This window comes from Grampus griseus, assembly GCF_964374135.1.
Source record: "Grampus griseus genome assembly, chromosome: 6".
NCBI lineage: Eukaryota > Metazoa > Chordata > Mammalia > Artiodactyla > Delphinidae > Grampus > Grampus griseus.
In genome coordinates, this window is record NC_139000.1 from 67,450,677 (window position 1) to 67,476,358 (window position 25,682).

General features: G+C 38.2%; 1 protein-coding gene across 2 annotated transcripts in view; it reads left to right on the forward strand.

The window, feature by feature from the left end:
* Positions 1-25,682, forward strand: part of ADAMTSL1 (ADAMTS like 1) — a 468,923-nt gene that overhangs the window by 430,014 nt on the left and 13,227 nt on the right. For both annotated transcript variants that reach the window (XM_082657540.1, XM_082657541.1), the window contains one exon: positions 1,821-2,028. In XM_082657540.1, the coding sequence (XP_082513666.1) occupies positions 1,821-2,028 (208 nt within the window). The remainder of the gene's footprint in view (positions 1-1,820; positions 2,029-25,682) is intronic.

A 25,682-nucleotide genomic window follows, 5' to 3' on the forward strand; every position in this document is an offset into this window, starting at 1 on the left:
GTGGTGATGGTCAGAGTCAATCAGCCTTATTTACTTCTGCAGATGAAACAATGGCTGGGTCTGCTTGGGTTTCAGTGCCCCCAGCGGCTTTAAAACACCGTCTGCTTGTTTCCTAAGTGGCTCTGCTCCTGCGAGATGGAAATCTGCACGCAGTCATCTCTCTCCAGGGCTAATGGAGCAGAGGAGTTCCACCAAATTAAATAAGTCACAGATCCAGATTCAGGAGGAATTTGCTCCCTGTCCCTGCTACTTACCTCTCCTGAAAGCCAGATGTGGCGCCACTAGACCAGGAAGTGGCCACAGGCTCACCTTTGCTTGGTTTCCCCACCAGGTTTCCTGGGCACGTCAGCCCCCTTCTCTGCACACAAACAAGTGTGGCCCTCGTAGGCTGTCTGAATAACGCTGCAAAGTCCCGCTTTGACCCAGGTAGCTGTTTCAGCCACTTCATTTAGAAAAATTTTTTTCTCAGGCAGTAAAACAAATTGTTTTCTCTAGATGGAATTAAATGGCTGGAAAGCACCAAATTTTTTTCTCACTCTTTTCCCCAAACTGCACCCCCTTCCCCTCTTCTTTGAGGATTAGCCCAGGGTACAGACATCCAAAGAGAACCCCTCCACCTTTGTATACAGACCAAGGATTTCAGAGTGTTTCCCAGCTTACAGCTTGGCTTTATGAGGAAAGCCATTTGTCTCAGTCCTGGTCAGTCTCACTTCTGAGGGCCCGAATTGCAGATAGACGCTAACATCCTGAGAACGACTACTGTCACCACGTATACAGCCCTCTAAGAGGTGTAAGACCTATGGACTGTGACTCATGGGCGTGGGAATTGCTCCAGAAAGCTGGAAGGAACTTCGTAGGTTTCTGAGGGATTAAACAAAATCAAATGAGACGTGGGTTAAGGCGACGTAGAATAAACAGTGAGTACAAGCAGACAGAACTTGGCTGAACCGAGACCCAGACTGCCTCCAGGGTCAGGGGGCGACCCAGGTTTGGATCTGACTTCCCTGGGAAACTGTCCCTTCTCTGCCCCACACTTGGATGCCATTAGGATGTACCAGAACTGCAATGCAGCGTAACCAGCTAAAGGACTGTCTTCCCAGAATGTGTCATCTGCAAGCTCACGGCTTTTGGGGCCAATGTTAAGAAAAGGCAACTGATCTTCAGAAAACTCTTTCACAATGCGCCTTTTTAGTCAATTTCCAAAGGGTATTTGTTTCCTGTGGCTGCCACAGCAAATTACCACAAACACTGTTGCTTAAAACAAGAGAAATCTAATCTCCTACAGTTGTGGAGGCCAGAAGTCCAAAATCAAGGTGTCAGCAGGGCTGTACCCCCTCCATAAAGCTCTGGGAGAGAATCAGTTCCTCGGCCCTTGCAGCTTCTGGTGGCTCCCGGTGTCCCTTGGCTTGTGGCCACATCACTCCAACCTCTGCCTCTGTGGTTACACTGTCTCCTCATTTTCTATGTCCAATCTCCCTCTGCCTTTCTCTTATAAGGGTACATGATGGTATTTAACACCTACCCAGATAATGCAGGACAATCTCATCTCAAAATCTTTAACTATATCTGTAAACACCCTTTGTCCAAATAAGGTAGCATTCACAAGTTCCAGGGATTTGATATAGATATCTCGGCGGGGAGGGGTGGGGATTTTCAGCCTACCACCCCAAGCATATACTGTGAAAAGAGACATGGTCCTGCAATTAGCTACTGTGTGGTGAGAAGAGGAAGATGCATGGGGCTCCTTTTCTGAGAGTGTATGGCATCGTCCCTCTCCTCAAGGCTTGACCCTTTGCCCTGACTCTTCTTCCTCTTTCCAGGTGGATGGTGACCTCCTGGTCCGCCTGTACCCGGAGCTGTGGGGGAGGTGTCCAGACCCGCCGAGTGACCTGCCAGAAGCTGAAAGCCTCTGGGATCTCCACTCCTGTGTCCAATGACATGTGCACACAGCTTGCCAAACGGCCAGTCGACACCCAGGCCTGTAACCAACAGCTATGTGTGGAGTGGGCCTTCTCCAGCTGGGGCCAGGTGAGAGGGCTTTTTCTTTTTTAATTTTTATTTTCTATTGAAGTAGAGTTGATTTACAATGTTTCAGGTGTACAGCAGAGTGATTCAGTTGTGCATATATATTTATTCTTTTTCAGATTCTTTTCTATTATAGGTTACTATAAGATATTGAGTTGAGTTCCCTGTGCTGTACAGTAGGTCCCTGTCATTTATATAGGGACCATTTATTTCATATATATAGTAGTCTGTATCTGTTAATTCCAAATTTATCCCTCCCCCTTCTTTACCCTTTGTTAGCCATAAGTTTGTTTTTCAAGTCTGTGAGTCTGTTTCTGTTTTGTAAATAAGTTCATTTCTATCGTTTTTTTAGATTCCATATATAAGCGATATCATATGATATTTGTGTCCTTCTGACTTACTTCACTTAGTATGATAATCTCTAGCTGCATCCATGTTGCTGCAAATGGCATTATTTCGTTCTTTTTTATGGCTCAGTAGTATTCCATTGTATATATGCACCACATTTTCTTTATCCATTCATCTGTCAATGGACATTAGGGTTGTTTCCATGTCTTGGCTATTGTGAATAGTGCTGCAATGAACATTGGGGTGCATGTGTCTTTTGGGGTTTTTTAAATTAATTTTTATTGGAGTATAGTTGATTTACAATGTTTTATCAGTTTCTGCTATACAGCAAAGTGAATCAGCTACACATATACATATATCCATTCTTTTTTAGATTCTTTTCCCATATAGCTCATTACATAGTATTGAGTAGAGTTCCCTATGCTATACAGTAGGTTCTTATTAGTTATCTATTTTATATATAGTGGCATCTATATGTCAATCCCAATCTCCCAATCTATCCCTCCCCCTCCTTCCCTCCTGGTAACCACAAGTTTGTTCTCCACATCTGTGACTCCATTTCTGTTCTGCATACAAGTTCATTTATACTATTCTTTTAGATTCCACAAATAAGTGATATCATATATTTGTCTTTCTCTGTCTTACTTCACTCAGTATGACAATCTCTAGGTCCATCCATGTTGCTGCAAATGGCATTCTTTCTTTCTTTTTTATGGCTGAGTAATATTCCATTGTATATATGTGCCATATCTTCTTTATCCATTCATCCGTTGATGGACATCTAGGTTGCATCCATGTCCTGGCTGTTGTAAATAGTGCTGCAGTGAACATTGGGGTGCATGTATTGTTTTCTCTGGATATGTGCCCAGGACTGGGATTGCTAGAGCATATTGTAGCTCTATTTTTAGTTTTTTAGGAACCTCCAGACTGTTCTCCATAGTGGCTGTAGCAATTTACATTCCCACCAACAGTGTAAGAGGGTTCCCTTTTCTCCACACCCTCTCCAGCATTTGTTACTTGTAGACTTTTTAATGATGGCCCTTCTGACTGGTGTGAGGTGGCACCTCACTATAGTTTTTATTTGCATTTCTCTAATATTTAGTGATGTTGAGCATCTTTTCATGTGCCTATTGGCCATCCATATTTCTTCTTTGGAGAGAGGTCTATTTAGGTCTTCTGCCCATTTTTTGGATTGGGTTGTTTGTTTTTTGTTGTTGAGTTGTATGAGCTGTTTGTATATTTTGGAAATTAAGCCCTTGTTGGTCGCAGTGTTTGTGAATATATTCTCCCATTCTGTAGGTTTTTTTCATCTTGTTTATGGTTTACTTTGCCGTGCAAAAGCTTGTGAGTTTGATTAGGTCCCATTTGTTTATTTTTGTATTTATTTCTATTGCCTTGGGAGATGGAACTAAGAAAACATTTGTACAATTTATGTCAGAGAATGTTTTGCCTATGTTCTCTTCTAGGAGTTTTATGGTATCGTGTCTTATGTTTTAAGTCTTTAAGCCATTTTGAGTTTGTTTTTGCGTATGGTGAGAGGGTGTGTTTTAACTCCATCCATTTACATGCAGCTGTCCAACTTTCCCAGCACCATTTGCTGAAAGAGACTGTCTTTTTCCCATTCTATATTCTTGCCTCCTTTGTCGAAGATTAACTGACCTTAGGTGTGTGGGCTTATTTCTGGGCTCTCTATTCTGTTCCATTGATCCACTGTTTTTGTGCCAATACCATGCTGTTTTGATTACTGTAGCTTTGTGGTATTGTCTGAAGTCTGGGAGGGTTTTACCTCCTGCTTTGTTCTTTATCTTCAGAATTGCCTTGGCAATTCTAGGTCTTTTAGGGTACCATGTAAATTTTAAGATTATCTGTTCTAGTTCTGTGAAATATGTCATGAGTAATTTGATATGGATCTCATTAAATCTGTAGATGGCTTTGGGTAGTATGGCAATTTTAACAATATTAATTCTTCCAATACAAGAGCACGGGATATCTTTCCATTTCTTTGAGTCATCTTTAATTTCCTTTATTAATGTTTTATAGTTCTCAGCGAATAAGTCTTTCACCTCCTTGGTGAAGCTTATTCCTAAGTATTTTCTTTTGGGGGTTGTGATTTTAAAAGGTATTGTTTCTTTTATATTCCCTTTGATATTTTGTTGTTGGTGTAAAGAAATGCAACAGATTTCTGTATGTTAATCTTGTATCCTGCTACCTTGCTGAATTTATCAGTTCTAGTAGTTTTTGTATGGAGTCTTTAGGGTTTTCTATATATAGTATCATATCATCTGCATATAATGACAGTTTTAGCTCTTCCCTTCCAATTTGGATACCTTTTTATTTTTAAGATTTCTTTTGATGTGGACCATTTTTAAAGTCTTTATTGAATTTTGTTAAAGTATTGCTTCTGTTTTATGTTTCGGTTCTTTGGCCATGAGGCACATGGGATCTTAGCTTCCTGACCAGGTTTCAAACCTGCACCCGCTGAGTTGGAAGGTGAAGTCTTAACCACTGGATTGCCAGGGAAGTCCCCCCAATTTGGATACCTTTTATTTCTTTTTCTTGTCTGATTGCTGTGGCTAGGACTTCCAATACTACGTTGAATAGAAGAAGTGAGAGTGGGCATCCTTGTCTTGTTCCAGATTTTAGCAGAAAGGCTTTCAGCTTTTCACCATTGAGTATTATATTGTCTGTGGGTTTGTCATAAATAGCTTTTATTATCTGGAGATATGTTCACTCTATACCCACTTTGGTAAGAGTTTTTTTTTTTTTTATCATGAATGGGTGTTGAATTTTGTCAAATGCTTTTTCTGCATCTACTGTGATGTTCATGTGTTTTTTGTCTTTTGTTTATGTGGTGTTATCACATTGATTGATTTTATATGCTGAACCATCCTTGTGAACTTGGGACATATCCCACTTGGTCATGGTGTTACGATATTTTTTGTGTTGCTGGATTCAGTTTGCTAATATTTTGTTGAGAATTTGTGCATCTATATTCATCAAAGATATTGGCCTATAATTTTCCTTTTTGGTGGTGTCTTTGCTAGACATTGGTCTTTTAAAGAAATTTCTCCAGTGACTCTAAGTCAATTGCTCAGGAGAGGGATCTAAACATGGGCATGTTTTAGAAGCCACCCAAGTGATTCTGATGTGCAGTCAGGGTAGAGAGCCATTGTTCCAGGCCAAGAAGAGTTGAAGCCTAGCTGCTACCAGCAACTCCTTTCTCCGTTCCCTGTTGGAGGTTAACCAAAAAAGTCCCAGGTTAGCTCAAGAGAGAGAATAAATGGGGGCTCAGCTGGACGGAGGGAGGAACCACAGTAACTCTCCATTTGGAGAGGAAATTTTATGTTTTAGTTATAACTGAAAAGAAAGACCAACACAAACTGCAGGTTCTTCATTAGGAAGAGCAAACCTGAGCTGTGACACACACCAGGCCATGACAGAAGCAGCCAAGGGTGCAGTGTGCGGTGCTGTCATCATTTCTGGGCCAGGTCATTGTTTCTGGGCCAGGTGGGACTGAACACAAGTCAGGAACTCCCATTTGTAATTAGAGGCCTAGATTTTGCCCAGTGCAGGTAGATAGGGCCTCTATTTAGACAAAGCATAGTTGTCCTATTCATCATCTGACTCCTTCTCTGTTTTAGAATGTTGTTGGCACCAAAAAAAAAAAATCTGGTGTGGTGCTTGAGGGAAATGATATAATTGTATATACTCTGTTTTTCCTAAAGTCTGGGTTCAAAACTTACTGGAGACCTACTGAGCATCTAAGAGCTGCCTGCCAGGACTGATTATCAGCTGGTACCTACCAACTATGTGGGAACAACTGTTGTGGTTTGTCAGAGGCCCGTGCTAATTGGTAGGATAACTGTTTTGATTGGTCAGGCATAATTTCCGAATGGTCAGTATCTGAAACATACCATTAAGCTTGGCCTGTGAGGACATGCCAAAGCAACCACACAGCTCAAAATTATTTGTGTAACTCTATGAAATAGTGTGACTGAATGCTTGGGGGCAGTTGGCAACTTGAACTTATTGGAACTGGTATCTACACATTACTGCATTCATGTTCCCTCATCCCAACCCTGAAGTGTGTTATTTGGAAAACAATCACTTGGAACATCCTATTAAGTTAACACACTGTGGTCATCTCTAATGAAGATGAAATGTTATTTGGGGAAAATGTGGCCACAGAATTCATTTGCAACTTATAAGCCATTTGTGTCCCAGGTGAGCCTGGGAATGATGCTCAACACTGGCAAATCAATATGCTCAGCCGGAGGCTCCTTTTTGGGGCCTCTACCAACCCCCCCTTATTTCCAGTGACCTAATACATGTGCTTCTTAGTCAAAGAGGCATGAGCTCCCCCTTGCTCCCATCCCTGGGAGATATCATCTTTCTCCTACCTGGAAAAGCCCACTTCTGATAGCTCTCATTCCACCCAAGGCAGCTCTGCTTCTAGGCCCTCAAGGCTTACTGGCAGTTTGTGAAATTACAATTGGGAACAGATCTGGCTACACGTGGGAGATGTTTCTGCATTGTATCACTGAGGTCACTCAAGGGCATATACATGCACACTGATCATGCTGAGTGATTATTTTTCCTAAAAGACAGAAAAATAGGTCTTTCCTCCTTCCTTCCTCTCTAACACTCTTCATCCCCTTCTTCTTTCTTCTAGAACCCTCTAGGCAAGGTTGTCTCAAGCTTTAATGTGAATCACCTATGGATCTTGTTAAAAATGCAAATTCTCATCTAGTGAGTCTGGAATAGAGCTTTGGATGCTGAATTTTTTTTTAATGGAAGCATAGTTGATTTAGTTTCAGGTGTACAGCAAAGTGATTCAGTTATACATATTTTTCAGATTATTTTCCTTTATAGGTTATTACAAAATTTTGAGTATAGTCCCCTGTGCTATACAGTAGGTCCTTGTTGGTTATCTATTCTATATATAGTATGTGTTTATGTTAATCTCAAACTCCTAAGTTATCCCTGCCCCCTCTTTCCCCTTTGGTAACCATAAGTTTCTTTTCTATGTCTGAGGATCTATTTCTGTTTTGTATATAAGTTCATTTGTATAAATTTTTTTAGATTCCACATATAAGCAATATCATATGATATTCGTTGTTCTCTGTCTGGCTTACTTCACTCAGTATGACAACCTCTGGGTCCCTCCATGTTGCTGCAAATGGCATTATTTCCTTCCTTTTTATGGCTAAGTAGTATTCCATTGATAAATATACCACATCTTCTTTATTCATTCCTCTGTCAATAGACATTTAGGTTGCTTCCAGGTCTTGGCTATTGTAAATAGTGCTGCAATGAACACTGGGGTGCATGTATCTTTTCCAACTATGGTTTTCTCCGGATATATGGCCAGGAGTGGGATTGCAGGATCATATGGTAGCTGTATTTTTAGTTTTTTAAGGAACCTTCATACTGTTCTCCATAGTGGCTGCATCAATTTACATTCCCACTGACAGTTGTAGGAGGATTCTTCTTTCTCCACTCTCTCCAGTATTTATTATCTGTAGACTTTTTGTGATGGCCTTTCTGACCAGTGTGAGGTGACACCTCATTGTAGTTTTGATTTGCACTTCTCTAGTAATTAGTGATGTTGAGCATCCTTTCATGTGCCTTTTGGCCATATGTATATCTTCTTTGGAGAAATATCTATTTAGATCTTCTGTCCATTTTTTCATTGGGTTGTTTTTTTGATATTGAGCTCTATGAGCTGTTCCTATATTTTAGAGATTAATCCCTTGTCAGTTGTATCACTTGCAAATATTTTCTCCCATTCTGTAGGTTGCCTTTTCGTTTTGTTTATGGTTTCCTTTGCTATGCAAATGCTTTTAAGTTTAACTAGGTCCCATTTGTTTTTGTTTTTATTTCCATTACTCTAGGTGGTGTATCCAAAAAGATATTGCTGTGATTTATGTCAAAGAGTGTTCTGCCTATGTTTTCCTCTAGCAGTTTTATAGGATCCAGTGTTACATTTAGGTCTTTAATCCATTTTGAGTTTATTTTGTGTGTGTGGTGTTAGAGTGTTCTAATTTCATTCTTTGACATGTAGCTGTCCAGTTTTCCCAGCACAACTTATTGAAGAGACCGTCTTTTCTCCATTGTATAGTCTTGCCTGCTTTGTCATAGATTAATTGACCATAGGTGCGTGGGTTTATTTCTGGGCTTTCTATCCTGTTCCATTGATCTATATTTGTTTTTCTGCCACTACCATACTGTTTTGATTACTGTAGCTTTGTAGTATAGTCTGAAGTCAGGGAGCCTGATTCCTCTATTGGATGCTGAATTTTTAACTGAATTATTTTTATAATTCACATTATATTAGTTTTAGGAGTACAACATAATGATTTGATATTTGTATATATTTCAAAATGATCACCACAATACGTCTAATTAATATCCTTCACTATACAGTTACTAAAAACATTTTTTCTTCTGATGAGAACTTTTAAGATCTATTTAACTTCCAAATATGCAATACTGTATTATTAACTATAGTCATCATGCTGTATATTACATCTCCATGACTTGCTTATTTTATAGCTTGAAGCTTGTACCTTTTGATCCCCTTAACTATTTTACCCACCCCCTGACTATGACAACCACCAATCTGTTCTCTGTATCTATTTTGTTGGTTTTGTTTAGATTCCACATATAAATGAGACCATATGGTATCTGTCTTTCTCTGGCATATTTTACTTAGCATGATGTCCTCAGGTCCATTAGTGTTGCCACAAATGGCAAGATTTTTTTTTTTTTGCTGATTAATATTCCTGTGTGTGTATATACACACGTGTCACTTATATACGTGTGTGTGTGTGTGTGTGTGTACATACACATACCATTTTCTTTATCAGTTTATCCACTGACAGACACTTAGGTTGGCTGCATATCTTGGCTATTGTAAATAATGCTGTAATGAACATGGGGGTGCACATATCTTTTCAAATTAGTGTTTTTATTTTCTTCAGGTAAATACCCAGAAGTGGAATTGCTGGTTCATTTTTAATTTTTAATTTTTTGAGGCCCCTCCATACTGTTTTCCAAAGTGGGTACATCTATTTACATTCCCACCAACAGTTCACAGGGGTTCCCTTTTCTCCACATCCTCACCAACACTTATTTCTTGGCTTTCTGATAATAGCCATCCTAACAGGTGTGAGGTGATATCTCACTGTGGTTTTGATATGCATTTCCCTCATGATTAGTGATGTTGAGTACCTTATTTTTTTCATGTGCCTGTTGGTGATTTGCATGTCTTCTTCAAAAAAATGTCTATTCAGATCCTCTGCCCCTTTTTAAATTGGATTTTTTTTCTATTGAGTTATATGAGTTCTTTATATGCTTTAGATATTAAACCTTTATCAGATATATGATTTGCAAATATTTTGTCCCATTCAGTAAGTTGCCTTCTCATTTTATTGAAGGTTTTCTTTGCTGTGCAAAAGCTTTTTAGTTTGATACAGTTCCACTTCTTTATTTTTGCTTTAAAAATAATCATCCCTAAAATCAATGTCAAGGAGCTTACCACCTATGTTTTCTTCTAGCAGTTTTCTGGTTTCAGGTTTTCTGTCAAGTCTTTAATCCATTTTGAGTTAATTTTTGTGTATGGTATAAGGTAGTGGTTCAGTTTCATTCTTTTGCATGTGACTGTCAAGTTTCCCCAACATTTATTGAGGAGACTGTCCTTTCCCCACTGTATACTCTTGGCTCCTTTGTTGTAAATTAATTGACCATATATGTGTGGGTTTATTTCCGGGCTATTCTGTTCAATATATGTGTGTCTGTTTTTATGCAAAACTATACTGTGATTACTGTAATTTTTTATCACTAGTATAGTTTGAAGTCAGTGATGCCTCCAGTGTTTTCTTTCTAAAGATTGCTTTGACTATTTGGGGTCTTTTGTGATTCCATATAAATTTTAGGATTGTTTATTCTATTTCTGTGAAAAATGCCATTGGAATTTTGATAGGGATTGTAGTGAATCAGTAGACTGCTTTGAGTAGTATGGACACTGTAACAATACTGATTCTTTCAATCTATGAGCATGGAATATCTTTCCATTTATTTTTGTCATCCTCAATTTCTTTCATTAATAAGTCTTCAGTGTATAGGTCTTTCATCTCCTTCATTAAATTTATTCCTGGGTATTTTACTCTTTTTGGTGTAATTTTAAATAGGATTGTTTTCTTAATTTCCCTTTCTGAGAGTTTGTTATTAATGTATAGAAATGCAATTGATTTTTGTGTGTTGATTTTGTATTCTGCAACTTTACTGAATTTGTTTATTAGTTCTAACAGGTTTTTTTGGTGGCGGTCTTTAGGATTTTCTATAAATAGTATCATGTCATCTGCAAATAGTGACAGTTTTACTTCTTCCCTTCCAATCTGGATGGCTTCTTTTTTTTTTTTCCTTGCCTATTTGCTCTTGCAAAGACAATACTATGTTGAATAAAAGTGGCAAGAGTGGGCATCCTTGTCTTGTTCCTGATCTTAGGGGAAAAGCTTTCAGCTTTCCACTTTTGAGTATGATGTTAGTTGTGGACTTGTCATATATGACCTTTATTATGTTAAGGTACATTCTGTCTACATACACTTTGTTAAGAGTTTTTATCATAAACAGATGTTGAATTTTGTCAAATGCTTTTTCTCCACCTATTGAGATGATCAAATGATTTTTATCCTTCATTTTGTTAATGTGGTATATCACATGTTGATTGCTTTGTGGATACTGAACCATCATTGCATTCCTGGACCAAGTCTCATTTTATCATGGTCTTTGATCCTTTTAGTGTATTGTTGAATTTGCTTTGCTAATATTTTATTGAGGATTTTTGCATCTGTGTTCATCAGGGATATTGACCTGTAATTTTCTTTTCTGTATCACCCTTGTCTGGTTTTTAGTTTCAGGGTAATGCTGGCCTCATAAAATGAGTTTGGAAGAGTTCCCTCCTCTTTTATTTTTTGGAGGAGTTCGAGAAGAATTGATATTAATCCTTCTTTGAATGCTTGGCAGAATTCACAAGTGAAGCTGTCTGGTCCTGGACTTTTGCTTGTTGGGTGGTTTTTGATTACTGACTCAATCTCCTTACTTGTATTGGTCTGTTCAGATTTTCTATTTCATCGTGATTCAGTCTGGGTAGGTTATATGTTTCTAGGAATTTATCCATGTCTTCTAGGTTGTCTAATTTGTTGGTGTATAATTGTTCAGAGTAGTCTCTATGATACTTGTATTTCTGTGGTATCAGTTGTTATAGTTCCTCTTTCATTTCTGATTTTATTTGAGTCCTCTGTCTCTTTTGCTTGGTGAGTCTAACTAAGGCTTATAAATTTTGTTTATCTTTTCAAAGAATCAGCTTTTTGTTTCATTGATCTCTTCTATTCTTTTTAGTCTCTATTTCTGCTCTAAAATTTGTTATTGTTCTCCCTTCTACTAATTTTGACCTTCATTTATTCTTCTTTTTCTATTTCCTTGAGGTGTAAAGTTAGGTTGTTTGAGAATTTTGTTTCTTGAGGTAGGCATTTATCACTGTGAACTTCCCTCTCAGAACTGTTTTTGCTGTACGCCACAAGTTTTGGTATGTAATATTCCCATTTTCATTTGTCTCAAAATATTTTATTTCTCTTTTGACCCATTGAATGTTCAGTAGCATGTTGTTTAATCTCCACATATTTGCAAATTTTCCAGTTTCCTTCTTGAAATTGATTTCTAGTTTCATACTATTGAGGTCAGAAATGAATCTTGATATCATTTCTATCTTAAATTTATTAAGATTTGTTTTTTGGCCTGTCATATGATCTATCCTAGGAAGCATTCCACGTGCACTTGAGAAGACTGTGTGTTCTGTTGCTGTTGGATGGAATGTTCTATATATATCTGTTAAATTCATCTGGTCTAACATATTGTTTAAAAAGCTGATATTTCTTTATTGATTCTCTGTCTGGATGATCTATCCATTGATATAAGTGGGGTATTAAAGCCCCCTGCTATTTTTATATTGCTGTCTATTTCTCCTCTTAGGTCTGTTAATATTTGGCTTTATATATTTAGGTGCTCCTATGTTGGGAGCATAAATATTTACAAATGTTATATCCTCTTGTGGATTGACCCCTTTATCATTATGCAGTTCCCTTGTCTCTTATACCAGAAAAATTAGACTGTTAAACAAAAACTGTCATAAGTATAGCTACCCCCAGTTTCTTTTGGGCTCCATTTGCATGAAATATCTTTTTATATATCTTTTATCCCTTCATTTTCAGTTTGTGTGTTCTTACGTTTGAAGGGAGTCTCTTGTAAGCAGCATATACATGGGTCTTGTTTTTTCTATCCATTCAGCTACTCTGTCTTTTGAATTGAGAATTTAGTCCATTTACCTTTAAAGATATATTGGTATGTATGTACTTAATGCTTTCTGGCTGTTTTGTAGTCCTCTCTGTTCCTTTCTTCTGCAACTGCTTTCTTCCTTTGTGGTTTGATGACTTTCTTAAGTGTATATTTCTTAAGTGTATATTTCTTAAGCTTATATTCCATTTTTTTATTTTTTGTGATTATATTTTTGCTTTGTGGTTACTATGAGGCTTATATATTATAGAGTATATCCCTAACAGTCTATTTTAAATTGATAAAAACTTAAGTTTGTTGTAAACTTAAACCATTCTAAAGCTTAACATTTTTACTCTTACCCCTTCCCCATGTTTTATGATTTTGATGTCACATTTTATATCTTTTTATCTTGTGTATCCTTAAAGAATTATTGTAATAGTAGTTATTTTTACCATGTTTGTCTTCTTACCTTCATACTAGCTTTATAAGTGATTAATCCACTACATGTTCTGTATATTTACCTTTCTACTGAGGTTTATCTTTTCTTGTTACTAATTATTGCCCTTTCTATTCAGCTTAAAGAAGTCCCTTTAACAATTCTTGTAAGGCTGGTTTAGTAGTGATAACTCCCTTGCCTTCTGCTTATCTGGAAAACTCTTTCTCTCTCCAATTTTTTTTTTCTGGTGATGCTTTATTTATATATTTTTTTAATTTTTGAATTTTAATTTATTACTTTTTTACATAGTAGGTTCTTATTAGTCATCAATTATAAACACATCAGTGTATACATATCAATCCTAATTGCCCAATTCATCACACCACCATCCCCATGCCCCACGACTTTCCCCCCTTGGTGTGCATACGTTTGTTCTCTACATCTGTGTCTCAACTTCTGCCCTGCAAACTGGTTCATCAGCACTATTTTTCTAGGTTCCACATACATGCATTAATATACGATATTTGTTTTACTCTTTTTCACTTACTTCACTCTGTATGACAGTCTCTAGAGCCATCCACGTCTCAACAAATGACCCAATTTCATTCCTTTTTATGGCTGAGTAATATTCCATTGTATATATGTACCACATCTTCTTTATCCATTCGTCTGTCGATGGGCATTTAGGTTGCTTCCATGACCTGGCTATTGTAAATAGTGCTGCAATGAACATTGGGGTGCATGTGTCTTTTTGAATTATGGTTTTCTCTGGGTATATGCCCCGTAGTGGGATTGTTGGATCATATGGTAATTCTATTTTTAGCTTTTTAAGGAACCTCCATACAGTTCTCCATAGTGGCTCTATCAATTTACATTCCCACCAACAGTGCAAGAGGGTTCACTTCTCTCCACATCCTCTCCAGCATTTGCTGTTTGTAGATTTTCTGATGATGCCCATTCTAACTGGTGTGACGTGATACCTCATTGTAGTTTTGATTTGCATTTCTCTAATAATTAGTGATGTTGAGCAGCTTTTCATGTGCTTCTTCTTCAGTATGTCTTCTTTGGAGAAATGTCTATTTAGGTCTTCTGCCCATTTTTGGATTGGGTTGTTTGTTTCTTTAATATTGAGCTTCATGAGCTGTTTATATATTTTGGAGATTAATCCTTTGTCCATTGATTTGTTTGCAAATATTTTCTCCCATTCTGAGGGTTCTCTTTTCATCTTGTTTATGGTTTCCTTTGCTGTGCAAAAGCTTTGAAGTTTCATTAGGTCCCATTTGTTTATTTTTGTTTTTATTTCCATTACTGTAGGAGGTGGATCAAAAAAGATCTTGCTGTGACTTATGTCAGAGAGTGTTCTTCCTATGTTTTCCTCTAAGAATTTTATAGTGTCTGGTCTTACATTTAGGTCTCTAATCCATTTTGAGTTTATTTTTGTGTTTGGTGTTAGGGAGTGTTCTAATTTCATTCTTTTACATGTAGCTGTCCAGTTTTCCCAGCACCACTTATTGAAGAGACTGTCTTTTCTCCATTGTATATCTTTGCCTCCTTTGTCATAGATTACTTGACCATAGGTGCGTGGGTTTATCTCTGGGTTTTCTATCTTGTTCCATTGATCTATGTTTCTGCTTTTGTGCCAGTACCATATTGCCTTGATTACTGTAGGTCTGTAGTATAGTCTGAAGTCAGGGAGTCTGATTCCTCCAGCTCCATTTATTCTCCTCAAGACTGCTATGGCTATTCGGGGTCTTTTGTGCCTCCATACAAGTTTTAAGATTTTTTGTTCTAGTTCTGTAAAAAATGCCATTGCTAATTTGATAGGGATTGCATTGAACCTGTAGATTGCTTTGGGTGGTACAGTCATTTTCACAATATTGATTCTTCCATTGCAAAAACATGGTATATCTCTGCATCTGTTGGTATCATCTTTAATTTCTTTCATCAGTGTCTTATAGTTTTCTACATTCAGGTCTTTTGTCTCCCTAGCTAGGTTTATTCATAGGTATTTTATTCTTTTTGTTGCAATGGTAAATGGGAATACTTCCTTAATTTCTCTTTCACATTTTCGTCTTTATTGTATAGGAATGCAAGAGATTTCTGTGCATTAATTTTGTATCCTGCAACTTTACCAAATTCATTGATTAGCTCTAGTAGTTTTCTGGTGACATTTTTAGGATTCTCTACGTATAGTATCATTTCATCTGCAAACAGTGACAGCTTTACTTCTTCTTTTCCGATTTGAATTCCTTTTAGTTCCTTTTCTTCTCTGATTGCTGTGGCTAAAACTTCCAAAACTATGTTGAATAATAGTGGTGAGAGTGGACATCCTTGTCTTGTTCCTGATCTTAGAGGAAATGCTTTCAGTTTTTCACCATTGAGAATGATGTTTGCTGTGGTTTGTCATATATGGCCTTTATTATGTTGAGGTAGGTTCCCTCTATGCCCAGTTTCTGGAGACTTTTTATAACTGGGTGTTGAATTTTGTCAAAAGCTATTTCTGCATCTATTGAGATGATCATATGGTTTTTATTCTTCAGTTTGTTAATATGGTGTATCACATTGATTGATTTGCATATATTGAAGAATCCTTGCATCCCTGGGATAAATCCCACTTGATCATGGTGCATGATCCTTTTAATGTGCTGTTGGATTCTGTTTGCTAGTATTTTGTTGAGGATTTTTGCATCTATATTCATCAGTGATATTGGTCTGTAATTTTTCTTTATTGTAGTATCTTTGGTCTTGGTATCAGGGTGATGGTGGCATCATAGAATGAGTTTGGGAGTGTTCCTTCCTCTGCAATTTTTTGGAAGAGTTTGAGAAGGATTGGTGTTAGCTCTTCTCTAAATGTTTGATAGAATTCACCTATGAAGCCTATTTAACTGTGATTAAATATCATTAATATGATATTTAATCACAGTTTCAATTTCATTACATTTGATTGGTCTGTTCATATTTTCTATTTCTTCCTGGTTCAGTCTTGGAGGTTGTAACTTTCTATGAATTTGTCCATTTCTTCCAGGTTGTCCATTTCATTGGCATAGAGTTGCTTGTAGTAGTCTCTTAGGATGCTTTGTATTTCTGCGGTGTCTGTTGTAACTTCTCCTTTTTCATCTCTATTTTATTGATGAGTCCTCTCCCTCTTTTTCTTGATGTGTCTGGCTAATGGTTTATCAATTTTGTTTATTTCCTCAAAGAACCAGCTTTTAGTTTTATTGATCTTCGCTATTCTTTTGTTTCTATTTCATTTATTTCTGCTCTGATCGTTATAATTTCTTCCCTTCTGCTAACTTTGGGGTTTTTTAATTCTTCTTTAGTTCCTTTAGGTGTAAGGTTAGATTGTTTATTTGAGATTTTTCTTGTTTCTTGAGGTAGGCTTGTATAGCTATAATCTTCCCTCTTAGAACTGCTTTTGCTGCATCCCATAGGTTTTGGATCGTTATGTTTTCATTGTCATTTGTCTCTAGGTATTTTTTGATTTCCTCTTTGAATTCTTCAGTGATCTCTTGGTTATTTAGTAACGTATTGTTTAGCCTCCATGTTTTTGTGTTTTTCATGTTTTTTTTCCTGTAATTCATTTCTAATCTCATAGCGTTGTGGTCAGAAAAGATGCTTGATATGATTTCAATTTTCTTAAATTTACTGATGCTTGATTTGTGACCCAAGATGTGATCTCTCCTGGAGAATGTTCCGTGTGCATTTGAGAAGAAAGTGTAATCTGCTGTTTTTGGATGGAATGTCCTATAAATATCAATTAAATCTATCTGGTCTATTGTGTCATTTAAAGCTTCTGTTTCCATATTTATTTTCATTTTGGATGATCTGTCCATTGGTGTAAGTGAGGTGTTAAAGTAACCCCACTCTTATTGTGTTACTGCTGATTTCCTCTTTTATAGCTGTTAGCAGTTGCCTTATGTATTGAGGTGCTCCTATGTTGGGTGCATATATATTTATAATTGTTATATCTTCTTCTTGGATTGATCCTAGATCATTATGAAGTGTCCTTCCTTGTCTCTTGTTACATTCTTTATTTTAAAGTCTATTTTATCTGATATGTGTATTGCTACTTCAGCTTTCTTTTGATTTCCATTTGCATGGAATATCTTTTTCCATCCCCTCACTTTCAGTCTGTATGTGTCCCTAGGTCTGAAGTGGGTCTCTTGTAGACAGCATATATATGGATCTTGTTTTTGTATCCATTCAGCAAGCCTGTGTCTTTTGGTTGGAGCGTTTAATCCATTCACGCTTAAGGTAGTTATCGATATGTATCTTCCTATGACCATTTTCTTAATTGTTTTGGGTTTGTTTTTGTAGGTCCTTTTCTTCTCTTGTGTTTCCCACTTAGAGAAGTTCCTTTAGCATTTCTTGTAGAGCTGGTTTGGTGGTGCTGAATTCTCTTAGCTTTTGCTTGTCTGTAAAGCTTTTGATTTCTCCATCAAATCTGAATGAGATCCTTGCTGGATAGAGTAATCTTGGCTGTAGGTTCTTCCCTTTCATCACTTTAAGTATATCATGCCACTCCCTTCTGGATTGTAGAGTTTCTGCTGAGAAATCAGCTGTTAACCTTATGGGAGTTCCCTTGTATGTTATTTGTCATTTTTCCCTTGCTGCTTTCAATAATTTTTCTTTGTCTTTAATTTTTGCCAATTTGATTACTATGTGTCTTGGCATGTTTCTCCTTGGGTTTATCCTGTATGGGACTCTGCACTTCCTGGACTTGGGTGGCTACTTCCTTTCCCATGTTAGGGGAGTTTTTGACTATAATCTCTTCAAATATTTTCTCTGGTCCTTTCTCTCTCTCTTCTCCTTCTGGGACCCCTATAATGCGAATGTTGTTGCATTTAATGTTGTCCCAGAGGTCTCTTAGGCTGTCTTAATTTCTTTGCATTCTTTTTTCTTTATTCTATTCCGCAGCAGTGAATTCCACCATTCTGTCTTCCAGGTCACTTATCCGTTCTTCTGCCTCACTTATTCTGCTATTGATTCCTTCTAGTGTGGTTTTCATTTCAGTTATGTTATTGTTCATCTCTGTTTGTTCTTTAATTCTTCTAGGTCTTTGTTAAACATTTCTTGCATCTTCTCAATCTTTGCCTCCATTCGTTTTCCAAGGTCCTGGATCATCTTCACTATCGTTATTCTGAATTCTGTTTCTGGAAGGTTGCCTGTCTCCACTTCATTTCGTTGTTTTTCTGGGGTTTTATCTTGTTTCTTCATCTGGTACATAGCCCCCTGCCTTTTCATCTTGTCTATCTTTCTGTGAATGTGGTTTTTGTTCCACAGGCTGCAGGATTGTAGTTCTTCTTGCTTCTGCTGTCTGCCCTTTGGTGGATGAGGCTAACTAAGAGGCTTGTGTATGTTTCCTGATGGGAGGGACTGGTGGTGGGTAGAGCTGGCTGTTGCTCTGGTGGGCAGAGCTCAGTAAAACTTTAATCTGCTTAAGTGCTGATGGGTGGGGCTGGGTTCCCTCCCTGTTGGTTGTTTGGCCTGAGGCAACCCAAGACTGGAGCCTACCTGGGCTCTTTGGTGGGGCCAATGACAGACTCTGGGAGGGCTCACACCAAGAAGCACCCCCCAGAACCTCCACCGCCAGTGTCCTTGTCCCCATGGTGAGCCCCAGCCACCCCCCACCTCCGCAGGAGACCCTCCAACACTAGCAGGTAGGTCTGGCTCAGCCTCCCCTGGGGTCACTGCTCCTTTTCTGGGGTCCCAATATGCACACTACTTTGTGTGTGCCCTCCAAGAGTGGAGTCTCTGTTTCCCCCAGTCCTGTCGAAGTCCTGCGATCAAATCCCACTAGGCTTCAAAGTCTGATTCTCTAAGGATTCCTCCTCCCATTGCCGGACCCCCAGGTTGGGAAGCCTGATGTGGGGCTCAGAACCTTCACTCCAGTGGGTGGACTTCTGTGTTCTCCAGTCTGTGTATCACCGAACCAGCAGTTATGGGATTTGATTTTACTGTGATTGCACTCCTCCTACTGTCTCATTGTGGCTTCTCCTTTGTCTTTGGATGTGGGGTACCCTTTCTGGTGAGCTCCAGTGTCCTCCTGTTGATGATTGTCCAGCAGCTAGCCATGACTCTGGCATTCTCACAAGAGGGAGTGAGAGCATGTCGTTCTACTCCGCCATCTTGGTTCCTTCCTCTGGTGATGCGTTAAACAGTGTCAGTACAAAGATACTCTCCCCAAGTATTTTTATTTCCAGGAGATGTTTCCTGTCTTGGCTGCAAAGCACTGTATCATGCAGGCCTATGCTGAGTACAACCAGTCTATCCTTTTTTCATCCTTTGTGCTTAGTCTAGTTTCACTTGCTCATAAGGTACCACATGTGGAGGTACTGCACTGGGCTCTTCACATGAGAGTTCCTAGTGCAAAATGACTGCACCAGCACCTCAGCTTAGACACTGCCGATGACTCTCTGTCTCTCTGTCCAATTCTGAATGATAACTGCTGGGTAGAGTATTTTTGATTGGAAGTTTTTTTCTTTCAGCACTTTGAAGATACTGTGCCACTCCCTTCTAGCCTACCAATCATGCTGAAAAATCTGCTGTAGTCTTCTGGGCATTCCCTTATACCTAACAAGTTGTTTTTCTCTTGCTGCTTTTGAGATTCTCTCCTTGTCTTTAACTTTTGATGTTTTAATTATGTCTTTAATTATAATGTCTCTTTTGGGTTTATTTTATTTGGAACACTCTGGGCTTCCTGGAACTGGATGTCCATTTTCTTTCCCAGAGTAGTGAAGTTTTCAGCCATTGTTTCTTGAAATAAGTTTTCTGCTCCTTTCTATCTTCTTTTTCTGTGACCCCTATGATCTGAATGTTAACGTGTTTGATGTTGTCCCACAGCTCCTTAAGCTATCTTCACTGGGTTTTATTCTTTTTTTTTTTTTTTTTTTGGCTGGGGGGTGAGTTCCACTGCCTTGTCTTTGAGTTGACTGATGCTTTCTTCTGCTTCATCTAGTCTGCTGTTGAACCCCTGTATTGTATTTTTCAGTTCAGTAACTGTATTCTTCAGCTCTGTGCCTTCTGTGGTACTTTTTTATATTTTCTATTTCTTTGTTGAATTTCTCATTGTGTTCATCCATTCTTCTCCCTAGTTTTATGAGTATCTTTATGACCATTACCTTGAACGCTTTTTCAGGTAAATACCTTAGCTCTATTTTATTGAGGTCTCCCCCGCCCCCCACCACACACTGAGGTTTTATCTTGTTCTTTCATTTGGAACATATTTCTGTTTCTTCATCTTGCTTAACTCTTTGTGTTGGTTTCCATACTGTAGATGAAACAACCACCTCTCCCAGTCTTGAAGGAGTGGCCTCATGTAGGAGGTGAACATTGTCTTTCAACTCTGTCCCAGCTCTTGGTCATCTCTCAAACCTTTGTGCTTGTCGCAGCAGCCTATTATATTTTTAATAGCTCACACTGACCAGGTGATCAGTAGTATTCCCTGGATGGCAGCTGCACGTATCAGGGGTCTAGATGAGTGTATAAGCTCTTTCCTAAGAGATACTGGAGCAATGCAGAGGGAGAGTGCAAAGACAGCATCCACAGCCTACATTCCTTGACAGTAGTTTTGTAGTCCAATAGATGTGTGCCAAACCTGAAGCCTGCCCCTCAGGTCATAGCTCCAGTACAAATAAAGAGGATTCCTCCACAGAAAGGCTGGGGGATGTTCCTCAGTCTGCTGTGTGCCAGTGCCCTCGGGGTGGCAGCCTTCCAAGAACCAGCTATCCGATTGCCACAGTCCCATGGGACACCGAAATTCAAGCTCCCCTGATCACCTGAGCCAGGCAATCAAGGGGCATCCCTGGAGTGGCAGCTGCAAAAACTAGTGCACCAGACATAAAAACCAGGGCACCAGCTGCATGTAAAGCTCCCCTCCAGGAAACATGTGCTCTGGAGCACAGCAGAGGGAGAGTGCAAAGTTAGTGCCTACCCTCTGAGGTCTCTAGAAAGGATTACAGTCAGTCCCTAGATGCATGTTTAATTAGAAGTCTGCCTCTCAGGCTGAAGCCATGATGACTGGCTAATAAGACTCCTTCACAGATATACCAAGGTTCTGGCTCTGTTGCCTCTTGCTGAGCCCTAGGGGTGATAGCTGTTTAAGAACGCTTTTCTCCATTGGTTATAGTCCTGTAGGACCCACAAGCGTAAGCCCCACTGGCTGTCAAGAGTCAGGCTATGTAGTGGTGTCCCCTGGCAGCAGACAGTGGTTTGGGCTCCTTGTGGGGTGACATTGATTATTACAGCTCCTTGGGACCAAGAATTCAAACTCCCCTAGCCTCCAGAACCAGGCAGTCAAGAGGCCTTCCCTGGGCAGCAGCCACCAAGATTGGGGCACCAAACGCATGCAAAAGCTCCCTTCCAGGAGATACTGGTGCTCTGGAACGTGGCAAAAGGAGAGTGTGAAGATGGTGCCCACAAGTCTCAGTCCTGGAGAGTGCTCCAGCAGGCTTCTAGATTTGTGTGTTAAATTAGATATCTGCCCTCAGGCTGATGCTTAAATATAAGCAGGTGAGCCTCCTTTACTTTAAATCTGGGTATGATCAGCTGTCTCTGAGCTGGGTCCTGGGACGTAAGCTGTGAGCCCCATTGGTTTTCCAAGTTAGATGTTTGGGGGGCTCATCTCTCAGCTACAGGTCCAAAAGTTAAGGTGCCCAATGTGGAGTTTGAACCCTTTGCTCCTTGGGGAGAAGCTCCAGGTTTTGAGTTTTCTCCCAATTGTTGGTCACCTCACTGGGGGCAGGGCTTATGTCCCAGTCCCTCCTACTTGCTTTGATGCGGTTTTCTTCTTGTTTGCCTAATGTGTGGTTGTCACTCAGGCAGCCTTTAGGATTTTTTAAGAAGAAATTGTTCCATATGTAGATGTAGACTCAGCGTATCTGTGGGAGGAGGTAAATTCAGGATTTTCCTGTATCACCATCTTAAACTGGAACCCCAAATCTTGTGTTTACTGACATTTTTTTACCAAGAGGCTCCAGGTTTCACCAAATGCTTAAAGAACCTGGAAGGCTACCAACAACTGAAGAAGGATTTAAGGTAAAAGCAGTCCTCTTAGGTCAGGCAAATATGTCCAAAGCCAGTTACTGCTCCTCCTGCTACAGCCAACTATACCAAAGTCTTGCCAACCACATCTTTTTGTCTGACCAGGTGATGCTAGGAGGTATGAACTGAGAAGATAAAAGAATAAGGCTCTGAAGGATCCAGCATGACAATGTTGTTCACAAACACACAAAGGGTAGGGAAAATGTAAAAATGCCCCCTTGACATGGACAACTGGAAGTCCTTTTCTTTAAATTATTGTGATAAAATATACATAACATTTTAACTATTTTAAGTGTACAATTCAGTGGCATTAAGGACATTCATATTGTTGTACTATCACCACTATCCATCTTTAAAACTTTTTCATCATCCCAAACTAAACTCTGTACCCATTAAACAATAATTCCCCATTATCCCTTTCTCCCTGTCACTGGTAACCACTATTCTACTTTGTTTCTATGAATTTGACTACACTAGTTTAGTGGAATCATACAGTATTTGTCCCTTTGTATCTGGCTTCTGTCACTTTAATGTTTTCAAGATTCATCCATGTTGTAGCGTGTATAAGATTTCATTCCTTTTTAAGGCTGAATAATATTCCAGTATAAGTATATATCACATTTGTTTACGCATCCATCTGTCACTGGGCATGTGGGTTGTTTCCATCGTTTGGCTATCATGAATAATGCTAGTATGAACATGTTTGTATAGTAGCTGTTCAAGTCCCTGCTTTCATTCTTTTGAGTATATGCCCAGAAGTGGAATTGCTAAATCATATGGTCATTCTATGTTTAATTTTTGAGGCACTGCCATACTGTTCTTTATAGCAGCTATATCATTTTACATTCTCACCATCAGTGCACCAAAGTTCCAATTTTCCCACATCTTCAATGCTTGTTATTTTCTGGGTTTTTGATAGTAGACATCCTAGTGAATGTGAAGTGGTATCTCACTGTGGTTTTGATTTGCATTTCCATAATTACTAGTGATGTTGAACATACTTTCATGTGTGTATTGCCCATTCATACATCTTCTTTAGTGAAATGTCTATTCAAGGCCTTGTGTTTGTTGTTGAGTTGTACTTCTTGGTATATTCTGAATATTAATCCTTTATCAGATTTATGATTTGCAAATATTTTCTCCCATTCTGTAGGTTGCCTTTTCACTCTTTTGGTAGTGTCCATTGATGAAGAAGAGTTTTTAATTATGATGATGTCCAGCTTATCTAATTTTTTCTTGTGGCCTGTGCTTTTAGTGTCATAGTCAAGAAATGATTGCCAAATCTGATACCATGAAGCTCTTCCCCTCTGTTTTCTTCAAACAGTTTTAACGCTTACATTTAAGTCTTTGATCCATTTTGAGACAATTTTTATATGGTGTAAAGTAAGGATCCAGCCTAATTCTTTTGCATGTGGATATTGTTTTGCCAGAACCATTTGTTAAAAAGACTGTCCTTTCCCCATTAAAAGATCTTGGCATACTTCATCTGACTATATATGCAAGTTTGTTTCTAGGCTCTCTATTCTATTCCATTGGTCCACATATCTGTCTGCATGCTAGAACTACACTGTTTTGACTACTCTGAATTTATAGTAAGTTTTAAAATCATGAAGTTTAAGACCTCCAACTTTTTTTTTCAAGATTGTTTCAGCTATGTGTCTTTAATTTCTTTTTATAGTTTTCCATGTACAAGTCTTTTGCCTCTTTGGTTTATTCCTAGGTATTTTATTCTTAGTGCTATCATAAATGGAATTGTTTTCTTAATTTCCTTTTCAGATTGTTCATCATTCATTTATAGAAGTGCAACTGATTTTTATATGCTGATTTTGTATCCTTCAACTTTGAGTTCATTCATTGGGATTTTAAGGGTTTTTAATGTATCTCTGTGAACGGTGATAATTTTGCTTCTTCTCCTTTCCAACTTGGATGGCTTTTTTCTTTTTTTCTTGGCTAACTGCTCTGAACTTCTAATACTATGTCCAAGAATGCTGAACACTGCATTCTTGTTCCTCATCTTAGGGGAGAAGTTTTTAGTCTTCACTATTGAGGATGATGTTAGTTGTGGGTTTTTCATATATGGTCTTTATTATTTTGAGGTAGCAGTAGTTTCTTTCTACTCCTAGTTTTTTTAGTGTTTTTATCATGAAAGGATGTTGAATTTTGTCAAGTGCTTTTTCTGCATCCGTTGCGATGATCATGTGTTTTTTCCCTTCATTATGCTAATGTGGTATATTATAGTGATTTTCATATGTTGAAACATCCTTACATTCCAAAAATAAATCCTACCTCTTCCTGGTGTTTGTTTATTCCTTTTATTATGCTGCTAAATTTGGTTTGCTAGTATTTTGTTCAGGATTTCATCATCAATAATCAATCAGAAGAGATATTATTCTTTAGTTTTCATTTCTTATAGCAGCTTTGTCTGGCTTTGGTATCAGGGTATTGCTGGCCTCATAGAATGAGTTAGGGAGTGTTAGTGTTCCCTCCCCTTCCAATTTCAGGAAGAGTTTGAGAAAAATTGATATAAATTATTTTTTTAAATATTGGGTAGAACTCACCAGTGAGGCTTTCTGGTACAGGGCTTTTCTTTGTTGGGAGGTCTTTGATTACTGATTCAATCTCCTTACCACTCATAGGTCTAGTCATACTTTTATTTCTTCATGATTCAGTCTTGGTGGGTTGTATGTTCCTATGAAATTGTCCATTACATCTAGGTTATCCAATTTATTGGTGTATAGTTGGTCATAGTACTCTCATTTAATATTTTTTAAATTTCTATAAAATCAGTAGTAATGTTGACACTTTCATTTCAGATTTTAATAATTTGAATGCTCTATTTTGTTCGTAGTCAATGTAGCTAAAGTTGTCTATTTTGTAGATCTTTAGGGAGAACTAATTTTTGCTTTCCCTGATTTTCTCTGTTTCTCTATTCCTTATCTCCACTCTATCAATCATTTCCTTTCTGCTACTAGCTTTGGGTTTAGTTTGCCCTTCTTATTTCAGTTCCTTAAGGCTAAAGTTAGGTACTTCGAGATCCTTCTTTTTAATTTTTTATTTTATATTGGAGTATAGTTGATTTACAATGTTGTGTTAGTTTCAGGTATACGGAAAGTGATTCAGTTATACATATACCCATTCTTTTCCACATTCTTTTCCCATAGGTTATTACAGAATATTGCTAGAGTTCCTTGTGCTATACAGAAGGTCCTTGTTGGTTATCTATTTTAAATATAGCAGTGTGTACATGTCAATCCCAAACTCCCAATCTATCCCTCCCCCACCCCACCCTTCCCCGCTGGTAACCATAGGTTCATTTTCTAGGTCTGTGAGTCTCTTTCTGTTTAGTAAATAAGTTCATTTGTATCATTTTTAAAGATTCCTCATATAAACAATATCATATGATATTTGTCTTTCTCTGATTTATTCACTTAGTATGATTGATAATCTCCAAATGACATTGCTGCAAATGACATTATTGCTGCAAATGGCATTACTG